This window comes from Vidua chalybeata, chromosome Z (genome assembly GCF_026979565.1).
Source record: "Vidua chalybeata isolate OUT-0048 chromosome Z, bVidCha1 merged haplotype, whole genome shotgun sequence".
Lineage (NCBI taxonomy): Eukaryota > Metazoa > Chordata > Aves > Passeriformes > Viduidae > Vidua > Vidua chalybeata.
In genome coordinates, this window is record NC_071570.1 from 17,851,400 (window position 1) to 17,877,019 (window position 25,620).

The following is a 25,620-nucleotide window of genomic DNA, read 5'->3' on the forward strand; positions in this document are numbered from 1 at the left end:
AAATAGTTGGAAAATCATTGGGGATAGATTTGGACTAGATATGAATCAAAGGAATGAAGTCATGGTCCACATTTCCACTAAAAATACCGGGGCAAGAAATTCAAAATCACTTTAGAATAGATTTTACTATATTTGCAAACAGTTTCATATTTCCTGGATACTTCTGACAGCAGGGCTCAAGCTTCAGTGAGTCAATCAAACTTCTCCAGTTTGATGTTTGGAGCTCCACCAGAGCTGCGTCAGACCACAAAGTTCTAGACCCTGGTATTTAGCATAATTTTAAAGCAAAAATCACCAAGCCTGATAACATGAAAATGTTACATAAAAAAACATATAACAGGAAAGGTTATATATGGAAAGGAAAGATTACAATGGACTCTAAAGAGATACAGAAAATCTGTACTAAATTAAACATCAAAAATATAACAAGAAAATGCATTTCACAGGTAATTCAGAAGTTTGAAATTAAACCCAGTAAGGTGAAGAGTGATTTGCAAAAATTAAGCCAAAAAATAAAGGTAATGGCTTCTTGAAGACATTCACTATACATGATGTATCCTGTAAATACTGTTTGGTCACTGGTCTTAGAAAATTTATCTTCCACACCTCAGAAGTATGTAGCAGACTTTTATTGACATATGGCAGTATTAAAAAAACCACTTTGTTATTCTGCAGAATCAGAGTTGCACAGGAGTATTTCTTCAAAGTTTGATCCCTGTTAATTTGCTGAAGAAAACAATTATCTTGATGTCTACAGACACATCTATAGTTAAACTAAAAAAACTTCTTGCCAACAAACTGACAGACATGCACAACACAGGAAATGGTGAATGCACAAGAAGCAGAGTGCTAGCCCAGTATGTAAATATTCCCTTGGAGATGTGGCTCTCCATTGTTTCTCCCGGCTCTGGGCAGCTCCGGCGCCTGGAGCAGCACCGCTTTCCTCCGGAGACCAGGTTCACCGCTTGTTCCCAGGCGCTGCATGCTCCAGAGAGATGGGCCAGCCACGCTTTCTACCGCCATGCGCAAGGGACATTGGTAAAGAGGTGAAGGAATGTCCAATTCACCCATGTGTCTTCTGAAAGGTTTTAATGGCCGCGGTGAGCTGCGGCGGAAAGCCTGACCCACGCTCCCAGTGCCCACGTGGGGGAAATGGCCCTGAATTCTAGGGGGCGCAGGGTTTTATCAGGGGCAGGGCAAGGGGAGCAGGAGTCCCTCGCCCAATGGGGACAGGCGCTATGGTGATGACGTGGACAACGGCGCCCAACGGGGACGCGACGGAGCGGACCCAGGGCTCCGGGTCGAATGGGGTCATGGGATTGAGGTGACAGGCACCGAATGCTCCGGATGGGATGGGGAGTGGTTACAGGAGTGATGGGGGGAAGCTCCAATAGCAGACAGCCTGGAGCAAACCACTGCGGGGGAGGGGGGGAAACATGGAGGGTGCACGGGAGTATACAGAACTAGGCTAGCTAACACAGATCAGAACCCCTAATCTGAACCCAAACCCGGGATGCAACAGGAGACTTCCTTCTGCAACTGAATTTAGCATATAGTGTGCTAAAATTTCGGACAGTATTACCAAGGTGTCAGCAGAAGGTGTATTTTTCTGAATCTGCCTATGCTGTATTGCCGCCATGCCCACCCTGAAGCTCCCTGGCTTTGCCTGCCTGGCACAGGCATGGTCAGCTGCAGAGGACACTCCCCTGTGTCTCGTGGAGAGTCGGGGACCAGCTAAGACAGAGAGCTTCACTGTCTGCCTTGTATGGAGGAGAGGTGACGTCCAAGGAGGTAATAAGGGAGCCGACTCAATGCCAGGGAAAAAGTCTCAGGTTTAATCCGAGCTCTGAGGAGCTCTGAATGCCATTGTATCCAACAGCTGAAAGTGCCCCCGAGGCTTTCGCAATCATCTTAAGTACCAGGGCAGTAACAAGGGGGAAGGGACGCCCTTTAACCAATGGGGGGATTTGGGGAGTGGAAGGCGGAAGGATACATAAACCAATGGGGGAATTTTAAGGGAGGGAACCCTGGTCCTTGTCCACTCACTCAATGCCCAAGGTGGAAAATTCTGGGAGAGTGGGATGAGGAGCTGAGTGATGGATAGGGTACCAGGGAGGGGACAGAGGAATGACTGACGAGCATTTTCAGGGAGATTGGCATTGAGGGAAAGGCGGGAAAGCAAGGGGTGGAACTACCAGGAGAAAATGGGGGGTGAAGGGGCGAAACATTACAGAACTGTTAGAGAGATATAAAAACACAATACAACAACTCCTCCTTTTTGTTTTAAAAAGGAAGGAGGAAAAACTTAACAAGCAAAACTAAAGGTTCAGTTTTTAAAATTGACCCGACCCAGCCCAAGAGTCCCATCCTTTAAAGAGTGCAGTCAGCCAGTCTGAATCTGCAGTCTCGCTGAGATGGAATGTGCTGAGCTGGAGTTCATCCCAGCTGCAGGATGGGGCTCAACTTGATGTTCATGCTGGCTGGGTCCAGGTTAATGAAATCTGAAAGGAATCTTGTAAACAAAAGACATTAGGATAGAGGGAGGAGTTAGGGATTTAAAGGGTGTGGCGTCTCTTCCTCCTCCAGCAAGCGCTGGCCACCTGTGCCGTGGTCCCGGACTTGAATACTTTGGGAACGTAAGTTTTCACCCACTTGGAGGGGACCCACTTCAAACCTGAGGGGGTGGACACGCAGGCGTATCCCCTCCCCCATTTCGTAGGGTCCCTCCCTCTCCCATGTTTCTGGGTTCTTTACCAAGACAGGTGATGAGCCTTTAGACTGGTCTGACTACTTTCCAGAAAATGCCTGGTAATAGGTGATTCAAGTTCTCATATGTGCAGTTTAAGAAATTGATGGTAAACAGAGCTTTGGGCAACCGTACTTGAGGGGATTCCACCTTCACTGCCTGTTGCTGTTGATGAAGAACCCTTTTTAGGCTCTGGTGGGTCCTCTCCACCACAGCTTGGCCTGTCAGGGAATAGGTGATGCCAGTTTTGTGCTCTATCACCCATTGTTGCAGGAAGCTCCGGAACTCCTTGGACTTGTACGCTGGGCCATTGTCTGTTTAAATGACTTTGGGGATGCCCAGCATGGAGAAGGCCTGCACCAGGTGTTTTTTGGTGTCAGAAACCTCTCCTGTGTGGACTGAAGCGTAGACTGCACTAGAGAAAATATTTACTGAGACATGGACATATTTGAATCTGCCAAATGACTGGACGTGTGTCACATCCATTTGCCACACCTCACAGCTTTTCAAACCCCTAGGGTTTGTTCCTTCCTTCCCTCAGGGAAGGAAGAGAATTTTGTTGGCAGCTGGGACATGTGGCCACAATGGCCCTGGCCTGTTCGCGGGTCAGATGGAACTGGTGAACCAGGCCGGGCGCATTTTGATGGAAGATCTGGTGGCTGGTTTTGGCCTGACTGAACACATCTGGAAGTGGGGCCATCTGTACAGGTGCTGTGAGGGCGTCAGCTCTTTGATTCCCCTCAGTAATGAACCCTGGTAGGTTGGTGCGTGACCTGACCTGCATCATGTAAAATGGTTGCTCTCAGTGGGAGACCAATTTTATCAGTTTCAAGAGCAACTCATAGAATGCAGTGTTGGACACTTCCTGCAAGATTGCATTCTCTGCTCTGGACACTACACCTGCTGCATAGGCCAAATCTGTGACCAAATTGAATGGTTCAGAGAACCTCTCAAAAGCTCTGACTACAGCGGCCAACTCAGCTACTTGAGGTGATCCTTCCACCTCGGCAACATCTGCCTCCCACTGCTGAGTCTGAGGATCTCTCCAGGACTGACTTGTGAGATGCTCCGGATGCGTCTGTAAACACCGTCAGTCCCTTTAGAGGTGTTCTGCTCTGAATAGGTTTTAGTGACAATATAAGTTGGACATCCAAATTGAAAATTTTGTGGGACAGTCGATGAATTGAAATTTGACCGGGGTAACTGTCCAATGCAAATTACAGTGCTTCATTTTCCTGAAGCAGATTTTCCAACATTGCTTGGATAGATGGCCTGATTCCAATTTTAATGGAATGCGGATGCAGTCGAAGTCACACCCTGCCAACTCCCTCATCCGGACCCTTGCTTTCCAGATCAGTTCTGCCACCAGCTCTTGTGGCCGTGTCATCCTCTTGAATCTGTTGTGACTGAGGAAGACCCACTCTATGATTAAGAGAAGGTCCCTCCGGTCCTGGTCCTTCTTCCCTACTTGGGTGACCTCCCATTGGAAGATCACCCTGTGGAGGTGTGGTAGCTTACTGAGAATGATGAATTTGAAGGGCAGGCCTGGTTGGTAACGGTGGGCCTGCCTGGCAGACATCATGTCCTGCACTTTCTCCAGTGCAGCACTCGCTTCCTGGGTAAGGGTCCTAGGAGAACTAGGCTCCTCTCCCCCTTTTAATAAATTGAAAAGGAGAGCTAGATCTTCGGTAGAAATACCCAGCCAAGGCCTCACCCAGTTTAAAGAGCCACACAGTTGCTGGACATCAGCCAAAGTCCTGACGTTAATCTTGATGGCTAATTTTTGCGGAGCAATGGTCCGCTTCCCGATCTCCAGGCCCAGGCACTTCCAAGGTGGCATCCTCTGAACCTTGTCTTCACGGAGCTTGAAACCCTGAAACAACCAAAGAACTGACTGTCAGATTAAGCACGTGGGTAAGTATGTCTTCATTTGAGGCACACACTAGGAAGTCATCCATATAATGAAGGATGATGGCACCCTTCACGGCTGCAGACTGGGGACAGCAAGGAAGAGACGTACCACTGGCAAATACATGGGCTGTTTTTCATTCCTTGTGGAAGAACTTTCCAGTGGTATCTCTTCCGTGGGGCTACTCAGTTGATGGTGGGAACCGAGAAGGCAAAGAATGGGGCATCGTCAGGGTGAAGGGGAATTTGGAAGAAGCAGTTCTTAATGTCAATCATGGCCAGATTCCAATTTTGGGGGATCATCGTCGGGGACGGCATCTGTGGCTGGAGAGAGCCCATGTCTTCTAATACATTGTTGATTTGACAGAGATCGTGGAGGAGCCACCATTTGTCTTTGCCTGTTTTTTTAATTACAAAGACAGGGGAATTCCAGGGAGATGTTGTTTCCTGGATATTCCCTTTTAGCTGCTCATCTACGAGCTCTTCAAGCACTTTTAATTTTTGCTTATTGAGCGGCCACTGTTCTACGCAGACTGGTGAATCTGTGATCGCTGCCCGAAAAACCTGGGGGGTCTCTGAGATGTCAATTCTGAGCCCCCACTGGGCCATCAGGTCCCTCCCCCACAAGAGTTCCGCATAATCTAAAACGAATGGGTGTATAGAAGCCAATTGCCCATTCGGCCCCTCAATTTGGATGACACTCTTTGACTGTTTTGCTAATTGAATGCCCCCAATACCTTGTATGTGTCCTGCCACTTCCTGCAACTCCTGATGTGACAGCCATTCCCAGGAGGGAATGACAGTCATATCTGCCCCCATGTCCAACTACGGTTTTGTACTCCCCGCCCCCCCCCCACCCCGGTGTAACCCACATGAGATCTTTGGTTTTTCGCCCCCCAGTACCTGAGTCCAGGCGATGGTATGATATGTGTTTTTACTCTGTCCCTAGTTCCGTGAAGGCCCAGGCACTGGGATGGCCTGGGCGATGACTTGGCCTTTGGGCAGGTACATTGGTGGGTGAATACAATGCAGCCAAAGGACAAGTTTCCCCGGGTCTGATGTCACGAGACCTGGGAGGATGTGAATATCTAAAGGTGTGTATTTGGTGTCCCCAAGGACGACATACCTACTACAGTTGTCTCCCCAGGTACCTTGGTGTTCACAGGCACGAAATGCCACTTGGTGTTACAAAGATGGAGGGGCTCTGTCAGAGCCAACCTGAAAGGCACATTATGAGAATCAGTGGTTAAACAGGACTTGGTTGGTATGGGTGAGTCAAGTCTGGTGAAGAAGCAATGTTAATGTTTGGTTCCCCCCCACCTCCGTAAATGTTCTTGGCCCTGCCCCATTTCTATCATCGCGCAGGGAGGGACTGGCTTAGTTTCTAGTTTTTCGATGGCCCTCCTTCGGAGGCAACCTTTTATTTTTATTGGGCCTTCCTGAAGTTAAGAAACTGTTGCCTCAATGGGCAGTTGGGCATCCAATGCCCTGGATCCCTGTAAAGATGACACTGCGAGTCTGCTGGGGGAGGTCTCTTAAATGTCCGCAGAGTGCACGGCAGCTGGCTGCTGGATGGCAGGTCAGCGACATCGACGGCCGCCACCCTCCTCAGTTTCCTCTGTTTGTGATGTTGATCCACGGATGTGATTGTACCCTTCCTCGAGCACACTTCTTGCATGGACTGCAGGGTCGATGGTGGGTCAAGGGGCAGGCTCAGGATTGCAGCTTTACACTTTTCGTTGGCATTTTGCCAAGCGATCTCTGTAAGGATTCCCTGCCACACTCCCAGGTCTTGTACTTAAAGGTCCACTGCCCTGCGAAGTTGATCAACGAACTTAAGGAAAGACTCAGAGGGAAACTGAGTTATAGACAGGTAATTATCAATGGGTACATCCGGGAACATCCCGAAAAATGCCTTTTCCGCCATCTTCACGCTCTCCCGGAGAGCCTCCATAGGTAGTTTTGTGGCCTGTTTTTCCCCCTCCGCCCATTTGCCCTCCCTGCAAAGGTGAATGGACAACACCAACTCATCCTCATCCACCACTATGTGGTCAGCCCATAGTATTGGTAAAGTGGACCATGCTTCCTTTTTCCACGCTGCTTCCCATATTAAAAACTCTGTTGAGGATAGCAAGCACAAGAAAAGTGTATGGAGATCTGCAGGAGTTAAAATATTTCCTGAAAGAGTGGCCTTCAACAGTCCCTTGAAATATTCTCTGTCCCTACCAAAACATTACAGAACTGTTAGAGAGATATAAAAACACAATACAACACTGAAAGAAGACACCAAATGACGGAAGCCAGTTGCCTTTCTTTCTTTTTCTAGAGCTTGTTTCTAATAATTTCAATTGTGTTCCTGCTTTGTTTTCACAGAATGAGAGGGTGGGGAAGATAGGAAGGCAGCAAACGGAGACTGAGCACTGGGGAGAACAGACACATTTGCAAGTCAGATTGTCTTTTTCAGCTCTGAAGTTTGAAACTGATGATGGGAAATTGAAGATACTAAGGAGGATGCAGTATTTTCCACACTATTTGTCCAAGAATTTTCTGCCAGCATCAAATGACAACCAAGCATTCAATGTGATACTTTCATAAGACTAAATTTTAAATTGATTAAAAAAAATTACCATAAATAGGAAAAATTAAATGGTTTAATCATTAAGTCAACACAGTCATAAGACTTTGGCCTAGGAAGATGAGAAGATAGAGAGACTTAATTTTCTCCTCAGAGTTTTTCCTTTAACTGGGGAGTTGTTATTTTAATTTAAATAAGTTTGTCTTCTTTTTACAAAGACTTGTATAATTTTGATGCATTTTTTAATTGAGAAATAACAGAAAAGTAATTTTTTCTACATATTGACATCTCAGAAGATAAGGAGAAATTTCAGTATTCTATACTACAAAAGTACAGAATACTTGCAATTCTTAGTACATATTGCTAACTATTGAAACTGTGAAATTTACATAATAAAAGCTTAAGCCTTCTTTCTTCATAACCGGAATGTCAACAAGAAATTTGTAGCTGAAGTTCATTGAGAAAGATTAGAAGACAACTAATTATAATAATACGAATCTAACATATATATATACAGACATGTGAAGCATATCTCACCTTCTAGTAATATCCAAAAATACTATTACTCATTGCATACCACTAAGTATCTAGGAAGGCAAACATTAGAGCACACAAAACCACCCATATAGATTGATTTACCAAACTGTTTCCCATAAATTTAGAGGATTGGTTATATGGAAAAACATACAAGACTTCACTTTAAAATAAGTGTAGTCTTCATCTCTTTATTACCTCATGTTCAGACCTTATGTTCAAAAATGTCTTTGTTTTACTTCTGTATTTTACTGAAGTGTTTGTGCCAAATTCTAAGAGGCTGCTGTGCAAAGAATATCAAAATATTCATTCTGAGAAATTCGAAATTCAAAGATTTGGCCAACTCAGACTGCAGTATCCGAAGCTGAAACCAGCAAGCAGTAACTTTGCTAACTTGATTACCTGACTCTAAAATGCCTTCTTTGCTGTCCCCAGTCCTCACACATATATATATTTTTTCTGAGAATAATTTCAGGAGATAAATTCTATTAGTCCATTGCTGAATTTCAAAAATTCCATAGATTGCCTCTTTCATGCCTCTTTCAATAAAATCTCTCAATAAGCTTACGCATATTTATTGACTTTATAAAACCCAATTGATATTATTCCTTTTAAACATGAAAATATTTTTTCTTGTGAAGACATCTTTCTCGTAGAAATTTCAACATAACAAGATTTCAAGATGACAATTTAATTCAGATGCATCAAAAATCATATTTCTTGGGTTTTTTTGGTTGTTATTTTTTGTTTTTTTTTTGTTTGTTTTGTTTTTAAACACTTAGATATTGACTCCCTACAGAAAGATTATTTGTGCTTGGAAAGTAAAGAGGAGTATCCATACCAGTGATTTCTACTTCCCAACTGCAGCTCTTCAGGCAAAACCACCATTTAAAGGAATATTGCAGGGAATATTATTAATCTAACATAGGTATGAAACAATGTGTATGCCTCTGAAATTAAGAAGTAAAACATGGACAATTTCCTCACAATTGACTTATGAGTTACCAATTATCTTCTCACATTACCTTAATTCTGGGGAATTCAGTAGTCTTTTCAATTAGTATCATTTATTCTGTCCTTTAGTTCTTTTACAAGATACAAATAATGCAGCACTAATCTCACAGAGTCACTGTAAAGAAATAGTGTGTAAGACCTAAGATAAAGCTTAAATCACTGCACTTCAAACCTTTTGCACAGGTCTACGCAGACTTTTGCTGACTTGTCAGATTTGACTCTAATTAAAAAGTTACACTTAGCTTAAAGCTTTTTCAATTTTAGGGTGTTTAGCCTCTCTAATGTTCATGTCACTAATCATATTGTTACTTTGTTACTTTCAGTCAAGATTGGTAGCTCTCTGACACAAGGAAAATTACAGAAGTGTGATTTTTTAAATCTGTCACTACTAAAAAACAGATAAGATATACAAGAGTCAAAATGTATCAGGAAGAGTCTACATAAACTGGCAGACCTTCAAAAGCCTTACATCTTGTGAACAGAATGGTAAAACATACTGCTGCACAAAAGTATCTTCAATGCACAATACTTCTTCCTAACTGGAACAACAGTCTTTTTGAAAGGATTCAGACTTAAAGTTATTATGAAATACTTACTTAGCTCTGACCACATCAAAATCCTTTTGGAAAAGTTCTTCCTGTTTCACATCTACCTGAGATGACAAGTTACTGCATATACTGTGCAAACTTTTTATTTGTTCTCTTGTCTCTGCTAAATCAGTTTCCAAATTCTGCAAAGAAAGCAACTGAAATGCATTAAGAAGAAATAGCTAAATCTACTATGCAAGTTATCTATGTATATAGATATATGCATGTGCCCATACATACATGCATACATTTATTGCAATCTAAGCCAATACATACAGGTAAGTATATGTGCATGTATGAAAAATGTGAAATACCAGGAAAAAAGGCATATTTCAAATTTTAGGTGGCTATCTTTTCCTTACTCTAAGAAGCTTTCCTTAACTCAGTTGCTGGATGTGGAAGGAGGAACCTGAAACAAACCTTTGCAAAACAGTAGCTTCCTATTTAACTGCTAAACTGATTAAACCTTGTTTTCTATGTAGAATTTCCTAAAAAAAAGCAGCTACGCATTCATTGTTTTAACCTCTCACAAAAATTCACATCATGTATATGAACAAAGAATCATAGATACAGATTCATTTTTGACAGTGCTTGTTAAATCTGCTCTTATTTTGCATTGCTCGTTCAGTGTAAGGAGTTTCTTCTCTTCAGGAAAAGAAACAGCATACCAGAAAATTTCTGAAAGTGCTCACTGAAAACAATGCAAACAAGCAAGGGTCTGCCTTTTACCATAAGCCCTACTGTACAAGTTAGTCAGCAAACTGCAAAGGTTTATCTAGGAAACAGAACAGCAAGGCAGCTTACTCAAATGAGACTTCAATGTCTACATAAACCTTGCTGGAGTACCCTAAGAAGAGCACATCAGTCCTTACGAAGCTTTGTATGACTGTTCTCCCCAGAGTGTTTTGAGGCAAGAATGGAAATATAAATATTACAGCAGTATCAAGAATAAAATTTCAGATGGTGGCAACAGCCTTAGACCAGCTTTGGTATTATGCTACTCACAGATGCAATCACTCGTTCTCAGTAAGGCAAATATTCCATGACTCATTAATAATTTAAAATAAAAGCCTCCTCTTAGAATATCATCTTTAATCTACTGCCAAGAGTATATTAGTTTTCCATTATATAAAGACTTAAAGAAATAAGAAAATGCACATTTTTCCCTTTCAGCAATGATGCCTCAAATAATGAGGTTATTGAAATATTTCTATAACTGAAAAGTGAATAATTTAATTCTAAATAAATTAAAATCCTTAAAATTGCATAAAAATGTCTTATAGGTATTTAGATGTATCAGAAGTTTACTACAATCAAATTCCTTGAAATTGTATGAAAACTATCATGTCCTGTTAATAACATTAACATTGATGCAAGGAAATAGCAAAATTCACAAGTGAATGAGGTAGGAAATTAATGTGTTTCTTGACAAGTATCAGGCTACATACCTGGTGTACCCAAAAAAATAAGTCACCATTCAATGTCAAAGGCTAGGTAGAAAAACTTAATTTTTCCTTGAATGATGAAAAAATTCAAAATGATAGGAGACAGTTCACTATCAACACATAAATTTTTTTAAGTGCAATAAGACATTTATTACTTGCAGACAAGTAGCTATAGGGCTTCTTGAAATTTTTCAAGTAATTTTCTCAGTATTTTTTTCCTCTGTGGTATTGAATATGTGAACAAAAATTGTAATAGTTCATATATTCTGTGAATAAATTCTATTTGCCTGTTTCTAATACCACACTACAGAGTTGCAGGTTTTTCATGGAAGAGATGAAAATAATGTAGCATTACTAATCCTTTAAGTTCCCATCATCCATTGCAGAGTACAATACAATGAATATGTAATATATTATTTTGTCATAAAAACTTCAGAAGTTATCTAATGGCAGATTTTAAAATTAGGAAAAAAGTATCTTTCAGTACTTTATTTGTGACATATTTAACTTCAGCTTTTGGTTTCAAGTAAGAAATTAATCAGCTCAACCTTTTGAACATATTTGAAAGCTCAAGTTTTTTGGAAGCAGTACTGAAAGATTAAAACATAAAAAAAGGGAAGAAAAAACTTGTTATACAAATACCTTAGCTACTGAAATATTATATATTGATGTACAAAACTTCATCTGAATACTGAAATCTAAAATAGAATTACAGAATGGTTTGGGCTAGGAAGGATCTGAAAGGTCATCTACTTCCAACTTCCCTGCCATGGATCTCCCTGCTAGGTCAGGTTGTTCAAGCCCTTATCCAACCTGGACTTGAACACTGCCAGGATCTGCCCAGTCTCTGGGCAACCTGTTCCAGTGTCTCCTCATACTCATAGTAAAGAATTTCTTCCTAATCTCTAAACTAAATTTCCCCTTTTTCAATTTGTAACCACTCCTCCTTGTCCCATCACCACAGCTCCTGACAAAGAGTCCCTCTGTGGTTTCCCTGTAGGCCCTGGTCAGATCCTGGAAGGTTGCTATGAGGTCTCTGCACAACTTTCTCTTCCTCAGGCTGGACAGCCACAACTTGCTCAATCAGTCTTTGCAGAGAAGGTGGTCCAGTCCCCTCATGGCCCTCCTCCAGACTTGCTCCAGGAATACCATGTCCTTCTCATGTTGTGAACACGAGAAATAAAAAGGCACTCCTGGTAGGCTCTCATAACGGCACAGTAGAGGGGGAAAATCACCTCCTTTAACCTGCTGACACATCTCTTTCACTGCAGTCTATGATGGATTTCTGGGCTGCAAGTGTACATTGCAGGCTCGTGTTGAGTTTTTCATCAACATCGTATTTTTGACCATGAAATAACCTATAATATTTTACACTCAATTTCTGAGTATCTGCATTTTTAAGATCATACATTCCCTTCTTGTTGATACAGTAGCCAAAAAAGTTCATTGCATAAACTTGCTATGTAAATTTGTGAAAATTTACCAGCACAAATACTCCTAATCCGGGTTTTTAAATTACAGTTAATTTCAATGGAGTGTTTAAAATTCAAGCTTTTAAAGCCTATTCAAAAAATGCTACATTAAACAGTCAAAACATCGAATAATTCAGTTATACAAGAGAGAAGATGCATATTTATAAAAGACACAGTACAAGACAGTAAGAAAAGGTGAACTTAAAAGGACTTCAAACATGAAAAGCATAAGAAAACCAAGGCATGAGGAAGTTCAGCTACGCCCATTATGGAGTCACTCTGAATTAACACCACAGTTTTGTTATTTGTAGCTTCAAACCCTTTGAAAGTCACTTTCAATGACAGTAGCTTTGTTTTCATGTTTTCTCCTATTATATATTATGACAGAAGTGAGAGTAATTTTTCAAGGTCCCGTCTCAATAAAACTCTCATTTTTCAGTGGAACTAAAATCCCAGGCTCCTCTTGAGAGAGATGCCTGTTTCTTTGCAAGTTCCAACCTTCAGAAACTTCAAAAGTACTGTGCTAACCAGGAATTAACAAAAACAAGCAACTAACCCACCAGTAAGCAATTCCACTATCTCTTACTTCACCTCCACTTAAAATCTGCCATTTTTTCATCTATATACAAAGCCTTTTGTGACTTGAGTTTGGGGAAAAATATATTCATCTTTATACTAAACAACAGTTTAAGTAACCTCCACTTAAAGAACAACCAAATAACTAACTGATTCATAGATAGGGAGACAGCTGGCTGATTGACAACTTTTTTATTTGTTCACTTTCAGGACATATAGAAAGCTGATATATTAGCTCAGGGAAGCACACAAGAAGCACAAAAAGTTCTCGAAAACTACTTTAGGCAGAAAGCAAAGACTTAAGTCAACTTTCTGTACACTGCACATTATTTATATGAAGGTACATAGAAAAGAAAAACACTACTGTCAGCCTTTTAGCCACCCTATCAGGTATCCTCCTGTTAACCTGTCTCACACTGATTTCAGCACATATGACAAAACTTTGAAGAAAAGTTCTTTAAAAGGACAAACTATCCATAGCAGCTTTTCCTTTCTCTCAATTTGAAGAAGTTGCATTTTATACCTGGTTATCGTAGGTTACAATAACAACCAGTCTTCAAAAATGAGAAGTGGCACTTTTATTCAATGGAAATGGTTTAAAGACGGGGGAAAAAAAAAAAAAAGGCTAACACGTCAGCCTTTTTACAGGTGACTACTTTTCCTAAGAAGCAATCTGTGATTTAGATCTCACATTTCTACATCTAATACACATTTTAAAGGCAATGTTGGGCTAGCTTAATTTGATAAAGATTCTTTTTATTCTTTCAGAGGAGAGTAACATGGATAACATCTGTATACAACACATCTTTAAGACTGCTAAATGCCATGTCTATTACTGAAAAACATGTACAAAAAGATGCTGATTCAACTCCCAAATTAAAGGGTGAGAGGCAGCCAACATTCTCAGCACCCCTGGATGCAGTTAATTTCAGGCAGTCCCCATGGATGTGTACCAGTAAAGTTCTCTCAGGTATCTTCCAACACATCCACTCTCAGTAACTCACACTGAAGTCTCTCTCTCTAGGCACAAACTTTTGGGGACACCTTGGAGAAGACTTAGGCAAAGACAGTATTAAATACCTCTGCTGTTTCTATTAACTTTTGTAATTAATTCAGCATTCCATTTCAGCAGCAGGTCCCCATCTTCCTTGTTCAGCTCTTTACTGAAAAAGCAGTTCCAAGAAATTCTAGTTGTATCAGTCATTATTTGCAACTCTCAACTGCACATACGTTACCATCACCCTTCAGTATCCAGACAGTATTTCTGAACTCCCCCCCTAAAGCTTTCACTGTTTCCACTTCCTGAATACTGTTTTCTATCTGCATCCTACACCAGAGTCTAGTGGTGAGATCTGTTTAGCCAAGTTGAACTCCTGAGACATCCACTTTTTTTCCAAAGTGGACCATACTTGGGCTTGGAGGAAGCTGTCTTTAAAGACATTATAGTTTTTCCTGAATTCTTTACCCTTCACAACTGCTTCTCACAGGATTCCACCTACACGTTCCCTGAACATCTGAAGACTCTGCTTCTTAACTCCAGGGCTGTACAGTGCTACTTTCCTTCCATCATTGTCTCTAAGTCTTGGCCTTGATAACTTCATGATCATTATAGCCAAGACTGCAAATTATTATTATCTTCTTAACAAGTTCTTCCTAGCTTGTAAACAGCAAATCCAACTCTGTGATATCCCTGGCCGTCTCAGGCAACACCCATCCCCAGAAGTACTTTCACACTCTAGACACCAACTTAACCTGCTTATAACACCCCTCTGAAATACCAACACTACTAATTCCCATCCCTACAATCGCCCAGCTCTTTCATTCATCAGCATGCCTCATCAGCCAGGAAGATAGAGACATAGAAGTTATTCTGACTGTGTTCATTAAAGGGATAGTTAATGGATTTTCAACAACTTGTCTAATATTACAAGCACTACATTTGACAACTTAAAAATTATTTTATCAGTTTGGCACTCACTAGATTTTTCTCTCCCAAGAATCAATGAGTAATTTCTTGTCCTAGGATCTATAATCCTTTCATCATGACCAGTCTGAAGAAGTCAATTTGCAAGAACTTTACTTCCTATGTTAAGAGATCTGAATTAAGCTCTTTCAAAAGAGATTCCATCACCACAACAGTCCAAAAATTGCTAGTGCAGGAAAAAAAGGGCATTTCTGGGTGAGGTGTTAATCAGATAGTTATTGCAATGAATGTACTTCGATAATGTAAAAGGACACACACAGCACTGTAAGTGTACATTCATCATGCAAACAAAAAGAATCCACTACATAGATATGCATATAAGCAGCTGTTGAACTAAGATTAGCCATGTTTGTGGATCATTTCTTGGAGGAATTTAAGAAACACTAGCCAATTTCCACAAGGAAACAAGAAAAAGTATGATTTAAATAAAAGAACTGTGTACTCAGTTATTTTCTTTTTTGCTTTATCATGAACTATGAAAATAACTTTTTAATATATTATAAGCAATAATAAGAGGCCTCAGAGAATAGAGACCTTTGGAGGCTAGGGCTCAATTTATTCGGAACTACATATTCTTCCAAACCAACAGTAAACCAAAGTTTACTGCAACAAGATTATAGGTAAGTAAATTACAAATCAAGAAAAAAATTGTCATAATACTTTTAAGCTTTTATTATTTCACACTCATATATATATATATATATATATATATAAAATCTCAAAGTACAGCCTCTTTTATTTTTTAATGATTACATTTTAAGATGACTATTTGAAGTCAGATTCCTGCTTTGCAGCATCAATTTTTAAAAAGCTGTGGGTCTTAAGTGATAGAATGTAAATGAATGCAAGTCCCCACTGATAGATTTGAATATAAAACTTGCTACTTAAAGAAAATAACTTGTAGTGAAATGTCTGGAGAAGTGAATTCTCAAATAACATCCAGGAGTCCGTTCCACTTAATACCTTTATTCTGGTATCATTGCCAGATTTTTCTTTTTTCTATTGTGTCCCCTGCTTCCTCAGTTTCTCCAGGTCACTTAGCAGGTCAGCACAGCATATATTTAATCCCTTATTTTCCTCCTCCAGGTTTTTTATAACCAGTCTGTTTTGCTCTTCTTTTTTCTGTGCACATTCCTCGGTGTCCTGTAGAACAGTACCACCAGGGCCGATAAACAAAAAAGTGAGAACTAATCAGCAAATATAAACTGTGCGGTTTTACCCTCACAGCAGCTTCTATATTTGATGGCCAAGGTCACCTGCACACTTTTATTGGCCTCTTTCATGCAGGTGGAATGGTCATATTTTTTAGCTGGATGACAGCTTTGATGAGTACACATTTGCAAAGAGCCCATTAATTGATCAAGCTGCCTTTGATGCTGTCCCCAGCTATTTTTGAGACCCACACAGACATATCCTCCCAGACCTCAGCTTTATCAATTAATAATGCCAGTCCCATCAGAATCTAATTACAAGAAGCCACATCTTCACACTTCTACTTTCTTTGCTCCATTTCCATCATTAACTATTTATCTGAAAGTTATAAAGCTTGGATTCTTGGCTTTAAAGCATCTTTCTCAGTTGGTATGTGAGAAAACAGTAAGGTATAGCAAGGCCTAAGGCAATTTTTTCTCCAAGCTTGTCACTTTCTGTGCCACAAAGGCTGACACTGCTTAAAGAACTACTTCAAAGCTACAATCTTATGAAACTCTGTACAAGTCAATATACCTTAAGTTCTTGGCTTTTATCTTTAAATTTCTGGTTCAAGTTACCAAATTCATTCTTCAAACAGGCATTTTCCTCATCCACAGCACTTTTCCTCTGCATTAAGCTGTTTATCTCCTGCTACTGTCCTGTGAGCCTCTATTAAAAAAAAAAAAAAACCACAAACCTGTTCATAGACAAAAAGCAAGCACAAAAGAGCACGCATGTTCTGTGTTTTAGGCCTACAAAATGTAACTATCTAACATATGCAGTTTTTACAGCATTATTTTAATTCCATTAGTACTTTAATCATACTCAAAGCTGAAGGACTATAAGATACAGTAATGCAAATGAGGAAACAAATACCCTGCTGCTACCAAATAAAGAAGCCTATAAATACGGAACAGAATGGAAATTACTCAGTGAAGATTATGCAGTAACAGTCATTTACAGAAGTTGTACCTGTGTTTATGGTTTAAGAATGCATTAGAATACTGTTTAACTTGCACTTACAGCACATCAAAAATCAAGCCAGAGCTGAATTCAAAATTCTGTAGAATTTCCAGAATTTGTCACAGTAAACAGAAATTACTATTGAGTGAGGCTACCAAAATGATTATGATACAAAATACTTTTAAAGATAATTAAGTCTGGCTGAATTTGCACTCAAGGAAACTAACACAACATTGCTAATCTCATACTATAGGTTAGTTCACCCACATACAGAAAAATCTCACTGTCATAAAATAAGAACTTCAAGTTTCTGTGATTTCATTTGATTCTCATGACACTTGCATTAAAGACTCACTCTTCAATGCCTATTAGAACTCTGTGTTTTTCTCCAAGAGTCTGCTTTAATTCCACATTCTGTTTTGTCCCATCTCTTTCTAAATCAAAAGGGCTTTAATCTATAATATTTTTCTAGCAGTGACAACATAACTGTGGTACGAAACTGATAAAACTTTCATGTCGGTACTGAAGTGTAACTGCTTTGATTTTAATACACAAGCTAAAATCAAGTGTGTATAGAAACATAAAAAATCATCAACAAGACAATAATCCTCTGGATTATTCTACAGTTCATCTGATGATATATGGGAGAGTTTTCAGTGTCTAAAGCTTACATCTGGTTCATAAGTATGTCAGACAAAAAAAGAATGAAAATATGCTGAGCAAAACCACGCAAAACAGTACACTTGAAGTCACATTTCACCATTCAAAAGACAAAACATTTGTTCTTTGGATATATTATTACACTTACAGTAATAAACTGTTGCTGGCAGAAATTATTTAGCTGAATCTTTAAAAAGGTATGTGTCCACATTACTATGGAAAGCATCAGTAATTTTGTCACCCTCCCACTCCCCAAGTCCTCATGGAATTGGAGTAAGCAGCTCCTTCGAGTCTTTCTTCTAGCTCATTACTACTTACTTAACATTTATCAAAACAAAAGTCTGTACTTGGAGACACGCTTAAAACCATTAAAAATCTCACCAATCTGAAAGAGACTCTTCGCTCTGAGATAAAAATTCACACTCACACATTTTTTATAAAAGCTCCAGCTCCTTAAGGCATCTAATTTCTGAGTACACAGGTACATCATACTAATACACAGTTTCATTATACACTGGGCAGAAACTGGGAAACATATGTGTACTTGTGAAGTGAAATCAGAGATATTTGGGTTCTGTCTTAAATGGGATGTTTTCCAGCAATTTGGAGAATGAATGGAGACAGGATGGTACAAAAGTGCAACTAGCTATTTCAAATGTTCTGTATTGCTGAAATTAAATTTCCAGCTGAAATAAACTTGCGGCGTGGGTTTTCGCTCTCCCTGGCTGCACGCGGCTCTTGGGAGCCCGGCTGTGGCGTAGCTTCCACGTGCTGCCGGGGTTTGCTGCCGCGGGTTCTCGGACACGGCTCTGTGTCTTGGGCGCGTGGGCTGGCCAGCCTCTGTTACCGTGCGCTAGGGATCCGGCAAAGAGGTAAGGAATTTGTCCATTTACTCCGTGCTTGGCAGGAACGGTTTATAGGTCACACATGGCGCGGTTCGATGGAAAGACGCGACCGCTCCCGGCACTCGCATGGGAGAAAATGGCGCCTGGCTGCCGGCGGGATAGGGTTTTATGGAGGGGCGGGGCGAGAGGATCCACGGCCTGCCGGCCAACAGGGGCGGCTGCCGTGGCGGTGACGCCAGCAACAGCGACCAACCAGAGAACCCCGCAGGGGCGGGCACCGAGCCTCAGGCTGAGCGGGATCGTGTGGCTTGGGGTGGCCAGCACGGGGTTTCCCGGGGCCAGACGGCAGGGTGGATACAGGAGCAGCAGAGGGGTAAGAATCCGGCAGCAGGCAGCATGGGGCCAGAAACCGCGGGGGGGAACAACACGGGGGAAATGCGGGATTACAGAACTTGACTTATTTTAACATAAATTAAAAACCCTAATCTAAACCCAAACTCCGGGATGCAACATGAACTACTTACTGTGAACACTCAGAATAGTCAGACAGGTTATCCTGAATCAGACTTGCACACTAATTACTTATCTCCACAACTGAACTGAACTTAACTGAACTTAACCCTTGAAAACAATCAAAAGGCAAATATACCGCATCAAGCATTAAGCAGCAAACTCATCTGAGTAGTCTACAGAGTCATCTACTGCAGCACTAGTGAAACATTATCTAGGTGAGTTACACTTGCATGGAAAAGAAATCCTTTCATGTTTCAAACAGTTTTTCTGGGGTACCACTTTGCATGCTCTTATATTTTCCTCTAAATGAATTGAACTTTTGCTCTCCAATCTGCTTATTTCACATGGTTATACAGAAGGGAAAAATCCAGAAGTATCACTCAGGAGCCATGACTGGGTAGAAATAAAGGTCATATAAAGGAATTTCTCAGATATAGACAATTAAGTAAATTATCATCTGCCCTTTCCTGTGCAGCTCTTTTCTTACTTTGCTTCCTCAACCTATATATTACTTCATATAATAGGAGAGTAAAGATTGATTTCTTACTGCAGAGAACACAAGCAGTGTTCCTAAAAGATTACCCTATTCCAGTAGGCAAGTGAAACAGCAGGGGGAAAGAAAACATACCTGACCAACACACAGAGTAACCTCCTACATGAGGTTATTTTGACAGATTCCACTAGGTAAAACATCCCTTAGAATTAATCTATTCCCATAGTATCTGCTGATTTTTGTCTAGATACTATATAGACAGTCTGACACTACACAAGAACAATCTCAATTTACACTTTGAGTTGACTCAGTCATACATGCTCGAATATAACAGGGCAAAAGCAACGTTTGACAGCTTGGTGGTCAAGAACCATAAAGAACCATCATGTAACTAAGGCATCTAAAGCGCACTTCAACAAACTTTCAAGAAAGAAAACTATTCTAAAGTGAATTTGCTCCAATGAAAACCAAAAGAAACTGATTTTACCCTCCTTTGATTCTGGGAAGAATCAAAGAGTATCCCATGTATACTGCTGGAGCCCAGAGTGCTCCAGGCAATAGTACATATGAAGAAACACTGTGACCTGGTGGAGCAGACCCTTTGATGTCTCAGAGGACTGTCATTCCTGAATTAATTTTCATCCTTTCCCATGGCATCTCTTTACTTACAACACCATACAATTTTTTTTCTTCCATAATACATTGTTTACTGGTAAATACTATTTCTTTTTTAAATATCTTCATAGTAATCTGAAGAGGAAGGAAAATCACATACCAAGTCAAACTGAAAAAATCTGCTATGAAAACAACAGATCAAAACCAAAAGGTGACAATAGCCCTTTCTTGTCTTGGCACTGAATACATCAATCTTTTCATGGCAGTAGAATGTTAAAATTATCTCTCCATACTTCATGTGAATAGACACAAATAAAAACCTTGGTTTTACCCATTGTGAATTTAGACGGTACAGTACTGGGTGGAAACAGTGAAAGTGGAAACAAAAGCAACTCCTTAATGCTAGAAGTCTGATTCCCAAAAAAAAAAAAAAAGTGAGTTAGGATACAACTACCAGAAGTTATGTACTGTTTGATATTGCAGATATCATCACTGAAATTCCAGTCTTTAGTGAAATATTTTTTAATCTGCTAAATAAAAAGCATGTGAAAAGAACTATGTAACAACAGCTGTACATGCTATTATTGCCCTAAGTGCTTTTCAAATTTTCGTATTTTGGGAGCTGAGTAAGAAAAAATTGGAAAAACCAACCCCTAATTCTGCATTTTGAAATCAATCTGACTGCACTACTAAATCAGTACTGCATAGCTGCCTCTATACAGGCTCGTGAAATGTAACTAAGAGTGGGTTTTATTTCACGTGAAGAAGTTAACTCAAACTGGAGTAAAAACAATATAGGAGAAACACAAAACTGACTTATCCTTCAGTGTTGCTGCTAATAAAGAAATGCAACAACACACTACGTGCTGAAGCACTTCAAGAAAAAATTCAAATCTATGCACCGCAATATTAAAGAAGTTGATCTATGTATGCAACAAAGGGGCATACATTTGATTTGTACTATCAAAAAGGATCATGGTAACAAATAAATATTAAATTCTGTGCTTTCTTTATTGCATTCTTTATCAGAAGCTTTCACTGTATAGTAGTCCACTTCTAATACACCACATGGAAAAAAAAAGGTAAAATTAACATACACGGATGAAAAATTGAAGTACTGAAAATATTGACATTATTTGACGAAATCCTGACATCTTCTGCAGAAACAAAATTAATTTAGTAATTAAATTATTTTATTAAAAATTAAATGCAGAAATATAATTTCTTTTTAAAGTTCTTCTTCTCAGAATTGCTACTTCAACATTTTGTGGCATATTTTCTCCCTTTCATCATCTCTTTTCCCTCACCAGGTAGTTGAGGTTGACTTATCTCACTTTTAACTTCTCTCCTTCCAACTCCTGCTTTCATTTCTAGCAGGAATTTAACAGTAAGTATGCACTACTAAAAATGCTCCAGTAATATTTTATACCTTCCCTTGATTAGGCTTTCTTAAATTTTTCTCCATATTTTTTTTAACTTTATTAATCCTCATGGTTTTTGAACATCTTTATGCACATTTTACAAAAAGCATTGCTAGTCATAATCTCATACATTCCTCAAAAATAAAGAAAAAAAAAAAGGGAAAAAACCTAACAAAAGAAATTCACTTTCTTTCATCTCATGACTTCTAGATTAGATAGATCTAATCTAGATTAGATTCTTAAATTATTTTCAGATGTAGGACAAACAGAAGTTCAATGCAAATAGTTCACAAGAAGGTAACCATATGCTATGAGTGCCATCAACTGCATTCTGCAGTCTGTACAGTGTCCTCTTGGAGTCTGAACGATAACAGCTAGTTATGATATAAAATATGAGTTATTTTTAAATCTATACGTCTCTAGAAGTAAAACACCAACAGTGCTACCCGATTCTACTGTAGACAGATTCTAGAGCATATCCGTATTCACAGCTAACTATTCAACTTAGAACTTGACTCTTAACAAGGATGAAAAAAAAAAATGAAAAATAGCAACTGACATATAATGCATTTAAATGTCATACATGTAACAGTATTTTGAGTGCATATCCCATTTTTAATTCTTAGTACTTTTCATTCCTAACCTTCTGCCAGAACAATCTTAAACAAACTAAAAATGCCACCACAAATAGAGAGTAACTGAAGTGGGGGAGTTCAGTTGATTTTCATGCCACCAAAGTTTGTTCTTCCTTGTCCAATTCCATGCTATCCAGGATTCCCTGAGATAAAACAATTTAAAAAATGGTTTCTGAGAAAAAGTATTAATCTGCAAGCAAGTATCTATAAATCCATTCCAAAATGAATGACAGATTCTGAATGTCTATTTCTATCAATATTAGACATGAAATACAACATGGTAAATTAGAGATGAATACAAGGAAAAACATTCTTATAAATTGTCTATTAAAATGTGCTTTCATACCATATATGTGCTGTTGGAAAAGGACAGGTCTGTTTTGCAAGCGGTAGAAACGAAAATCAAGATTCTTTAAAGCACTTTTAAGAGGATCAAGTAAAATGGTTCTACAGAGAAGCAAACCAGAAATATGAGCAGCTGACTTCATCCTGCAGGTGGTGAATATGTACTTACTTCTCTATTAGTCAGCGCTGCTGCTGAATTCTCACCTGACCCATAGATTAAGGAAGGGTAAAACACCATAATCTATTATAAACACCATGTTCCCTATTGCCCTCTTTGGACTTCTCTGGTGTGATTAATTTGGTACCTTCAGCAAAGCTTGCAATCTTAATCGAAACACTTGATAGGATTTTTCAGTATCTGAACATGTGGTGGAAATAAACTGTGGCTCTATGCAACTCTACACCACACTTTCACTAGCAGTAACGGAACCATCTCTTACAAGCAACCTACTGAGTAGGTCACAGCATGGAAAAAACTAGATTTTTGATGTGCACCACCTCCTTTCCACTCATGCTGCTCCTTACAACACCACTGCAGGACACTCATTCACTAAAACAAAGCTTTACTAATATTTTCCTCAATATCCTACAATCCTTTGTATCCCTTTCACCCATTCCTTCTGTTGCATGGGTATAGTGCAAGCAAGCACTGCCAGCAGCTGCATTTTTACACCAACAAGAGAGCCAAACATTGTTCCTGGTGCATGTGGTTTTCCACAATAGGTTTTTCATCTCTGAAACAAGGAATACAGAAGCTCCTTGCCCTGAGAAGGGGAAATATTTAGAGGTAGTTTTTTGCAAAAACACACCTCTAATTTGTAAATGAGACAGCATTTTGTCAAAATAGAAAACCTGTAGCTCCATAATAAATTCAGCATCAATACCAAGCAATATAGCATATATTCCAGTAATGCGTCTGCTACACTTAGAAATTGACTGTCAATTTTACTCTACTGAGCTCTCAGAAAAACTGCAGTAAATACTGACAATATAATCTAAGAGTGTTGCCACAGCTAGTGATTCTCTGCACCAGGACAGATTAGATTTTCTATACAACCCGTAACACAGTGCTGTACAGCAACACTGCCTAATAAATGTAGTGTCTGTTCTTTCCTCTCTTCTTAGCAGCTCTACTCTGAAACAGCAGCAGCACAGCCTTCTAGGTCAGAAAATAGAAAATCCAAATTATCTTTCTATCCTCTCTACTAATTTCAAATCAAAACCAATATCCCACTAAGTGAGCTTTTCTCTTATTTCATTGAAGAGCACAATCTTGATGGAACCAGGCTAAGATTTTTCTATGCTTTCCTCTCCAGCAAGGCTTATACAAGGTCCTCAAAGTGAGTTAGCTTTGTAGAAGAGTACATGATGATCTGAGCTCTAGATGAATTGATACCTACCAGCATCCTTGCCTGACACAGCAGTACTTCATTACACTCCTATACATAAATGCTGCCAGATCAGGTGAAGTAAATAAAGAACAGCTGTTGCTGCGATCACCTCTTCTGACAAGCTCCTTCCGAAGTGTTGTCCGCAGATTCGTAAGGCTAAAATCTAATCTCACAGGGCACTGCCTGCTTCTTACTGCTACTTGATCCTTGAAGTATAACAATTTTCTTGACTTCCAGGAAATCTACCTGTATTCAAGTAAGAAGCCACGATATACAAAAACTTCGTCACCCAATGTCCTTAAACAGGGACAAGAAGTCACACATTTCAAATTAGTGTACTGGGCAGGGGACAAGAGACATCACATTTCTTTGGTTACTTTTCATTTTTCTGTCTAATCCAAGTGCAGGTACCATCTCTGTAGAAACACCACTAAAAATATGAAGGCTGAGTAATAAAGACCCAGAAGCTTTAGCCAACTTCAGGAATGGCTACTCATATGAATTATTGAAGAAGTAAGGCATAGATTTACAGCACACCTGTACAAACACCCAAAATAGCTTCTTTTCTGCAGAATTAAGTAGGGAAAGTTAAGTTTAAAAACTATTTCCTCAAAATGGAAAGCTACCTCACAGAAACACATTTTCAACTGGTAGAAAAAGCCTTCCTACTGGGAATTCATACAAAAATACTAATGAGCTGTAAAGGTACACCGTAATTTAGAGCTTATTAATTTCTTCAGTCAAAAAAGCCCACAGGTATCAGCTATAGTCATCATACTAGCTACCTCAGATGGCAAGCTATCAATAAACCAAAATCTGCAATTTTCAATTGTTTGTATATTTTTCTTCCAATGTTTCTCATTGATATCAGCTCCTTAACAAGGTTTCCTTCTCCTAATTTTATGAGAAAACTAACAAGAAAATGTCAAACTTCTGTTTGACAGGCAAAAAGATGTATGAAAATTCACTGATGTAGTTCAAAGGTGCTACATAAAACATAGGTTTCATCACTGAAGGCTGATCCCTTTTCCAATGCACAACCTGAGTCACTTTTTTTAAAGAAAAAAGAATTGTGTTAGTGTCCCCTTCAACATGCTTTGTCCGCAGTACATATAAATCTTATTCACTGAACAAACTTTTTCAAAGAGTTTATAAAACTCACATAATCTCAACACTGCTGACACATTCATCTGAATTCCTTATTGCCAAAATTATCCTCACGTCCCTCATTACCCAAGAATAATCAACCTTACATGCTACTGAAAATAAAGTATTTAGAAGGTAATAATGTCTGCATACACTTGTTCTAAATTAATAAAAGTATTTTATTACAAAGAAAAATATAACAAAAGTTAAGAAAAATTTATCAGTATTAATTAATGCTTGAAGGTAGAATTATGCTTCTTTCAATTGGACCCATTAAAGAGGCTTTAACATAGATTTGCACAGCATGCTGGAGATTTCCAAGAGCAGATAATGAGGCAAGCTAGTACTATTTTAGCCCCTCTAGAGTATAATCAGTTGATATGATTTTGAAACGTTACAAGGTCTAGGACAAAAAGATTAGCTTTAGTTCCTCCAGATCAAAATTGAAAGCTAATTAATTAACAATATTATAAGAAAGGGTTTACTGCTATTTTTACATATCTTTAATGTCATCTTCTAAAGAAAACAGGTTAAGATATTTCAATTTATCTATTGTGTGAA

The 25,620-nt window shown here is 39.3% G+C and overlaps 1 protein-coding gene across 1 annotated transcript in view; it reads right to left on the reverse strand.

Moving 5' to 3' along the window:
• CNTLN (centlein) overlaps positions 1-25,620 on the reverse strand; it is a gene marked incomplete at its 5' end in the record, with an annotated part of 191,734 nt that overhangs the window by 130,832 nt on the left and 35,282 nt on the right. The window contains 3 exon segments of the mRNA XM_053932487.1: positions 9,374-9,507; positions 15,805-15,984; positions 16,567-16,701. Of these exon segments, the coding sequence (XP_053788462.1) occupies positions 9,374-9,507; positions 15,805-15,984; positions 16,567-16,701 (449 nt within the window).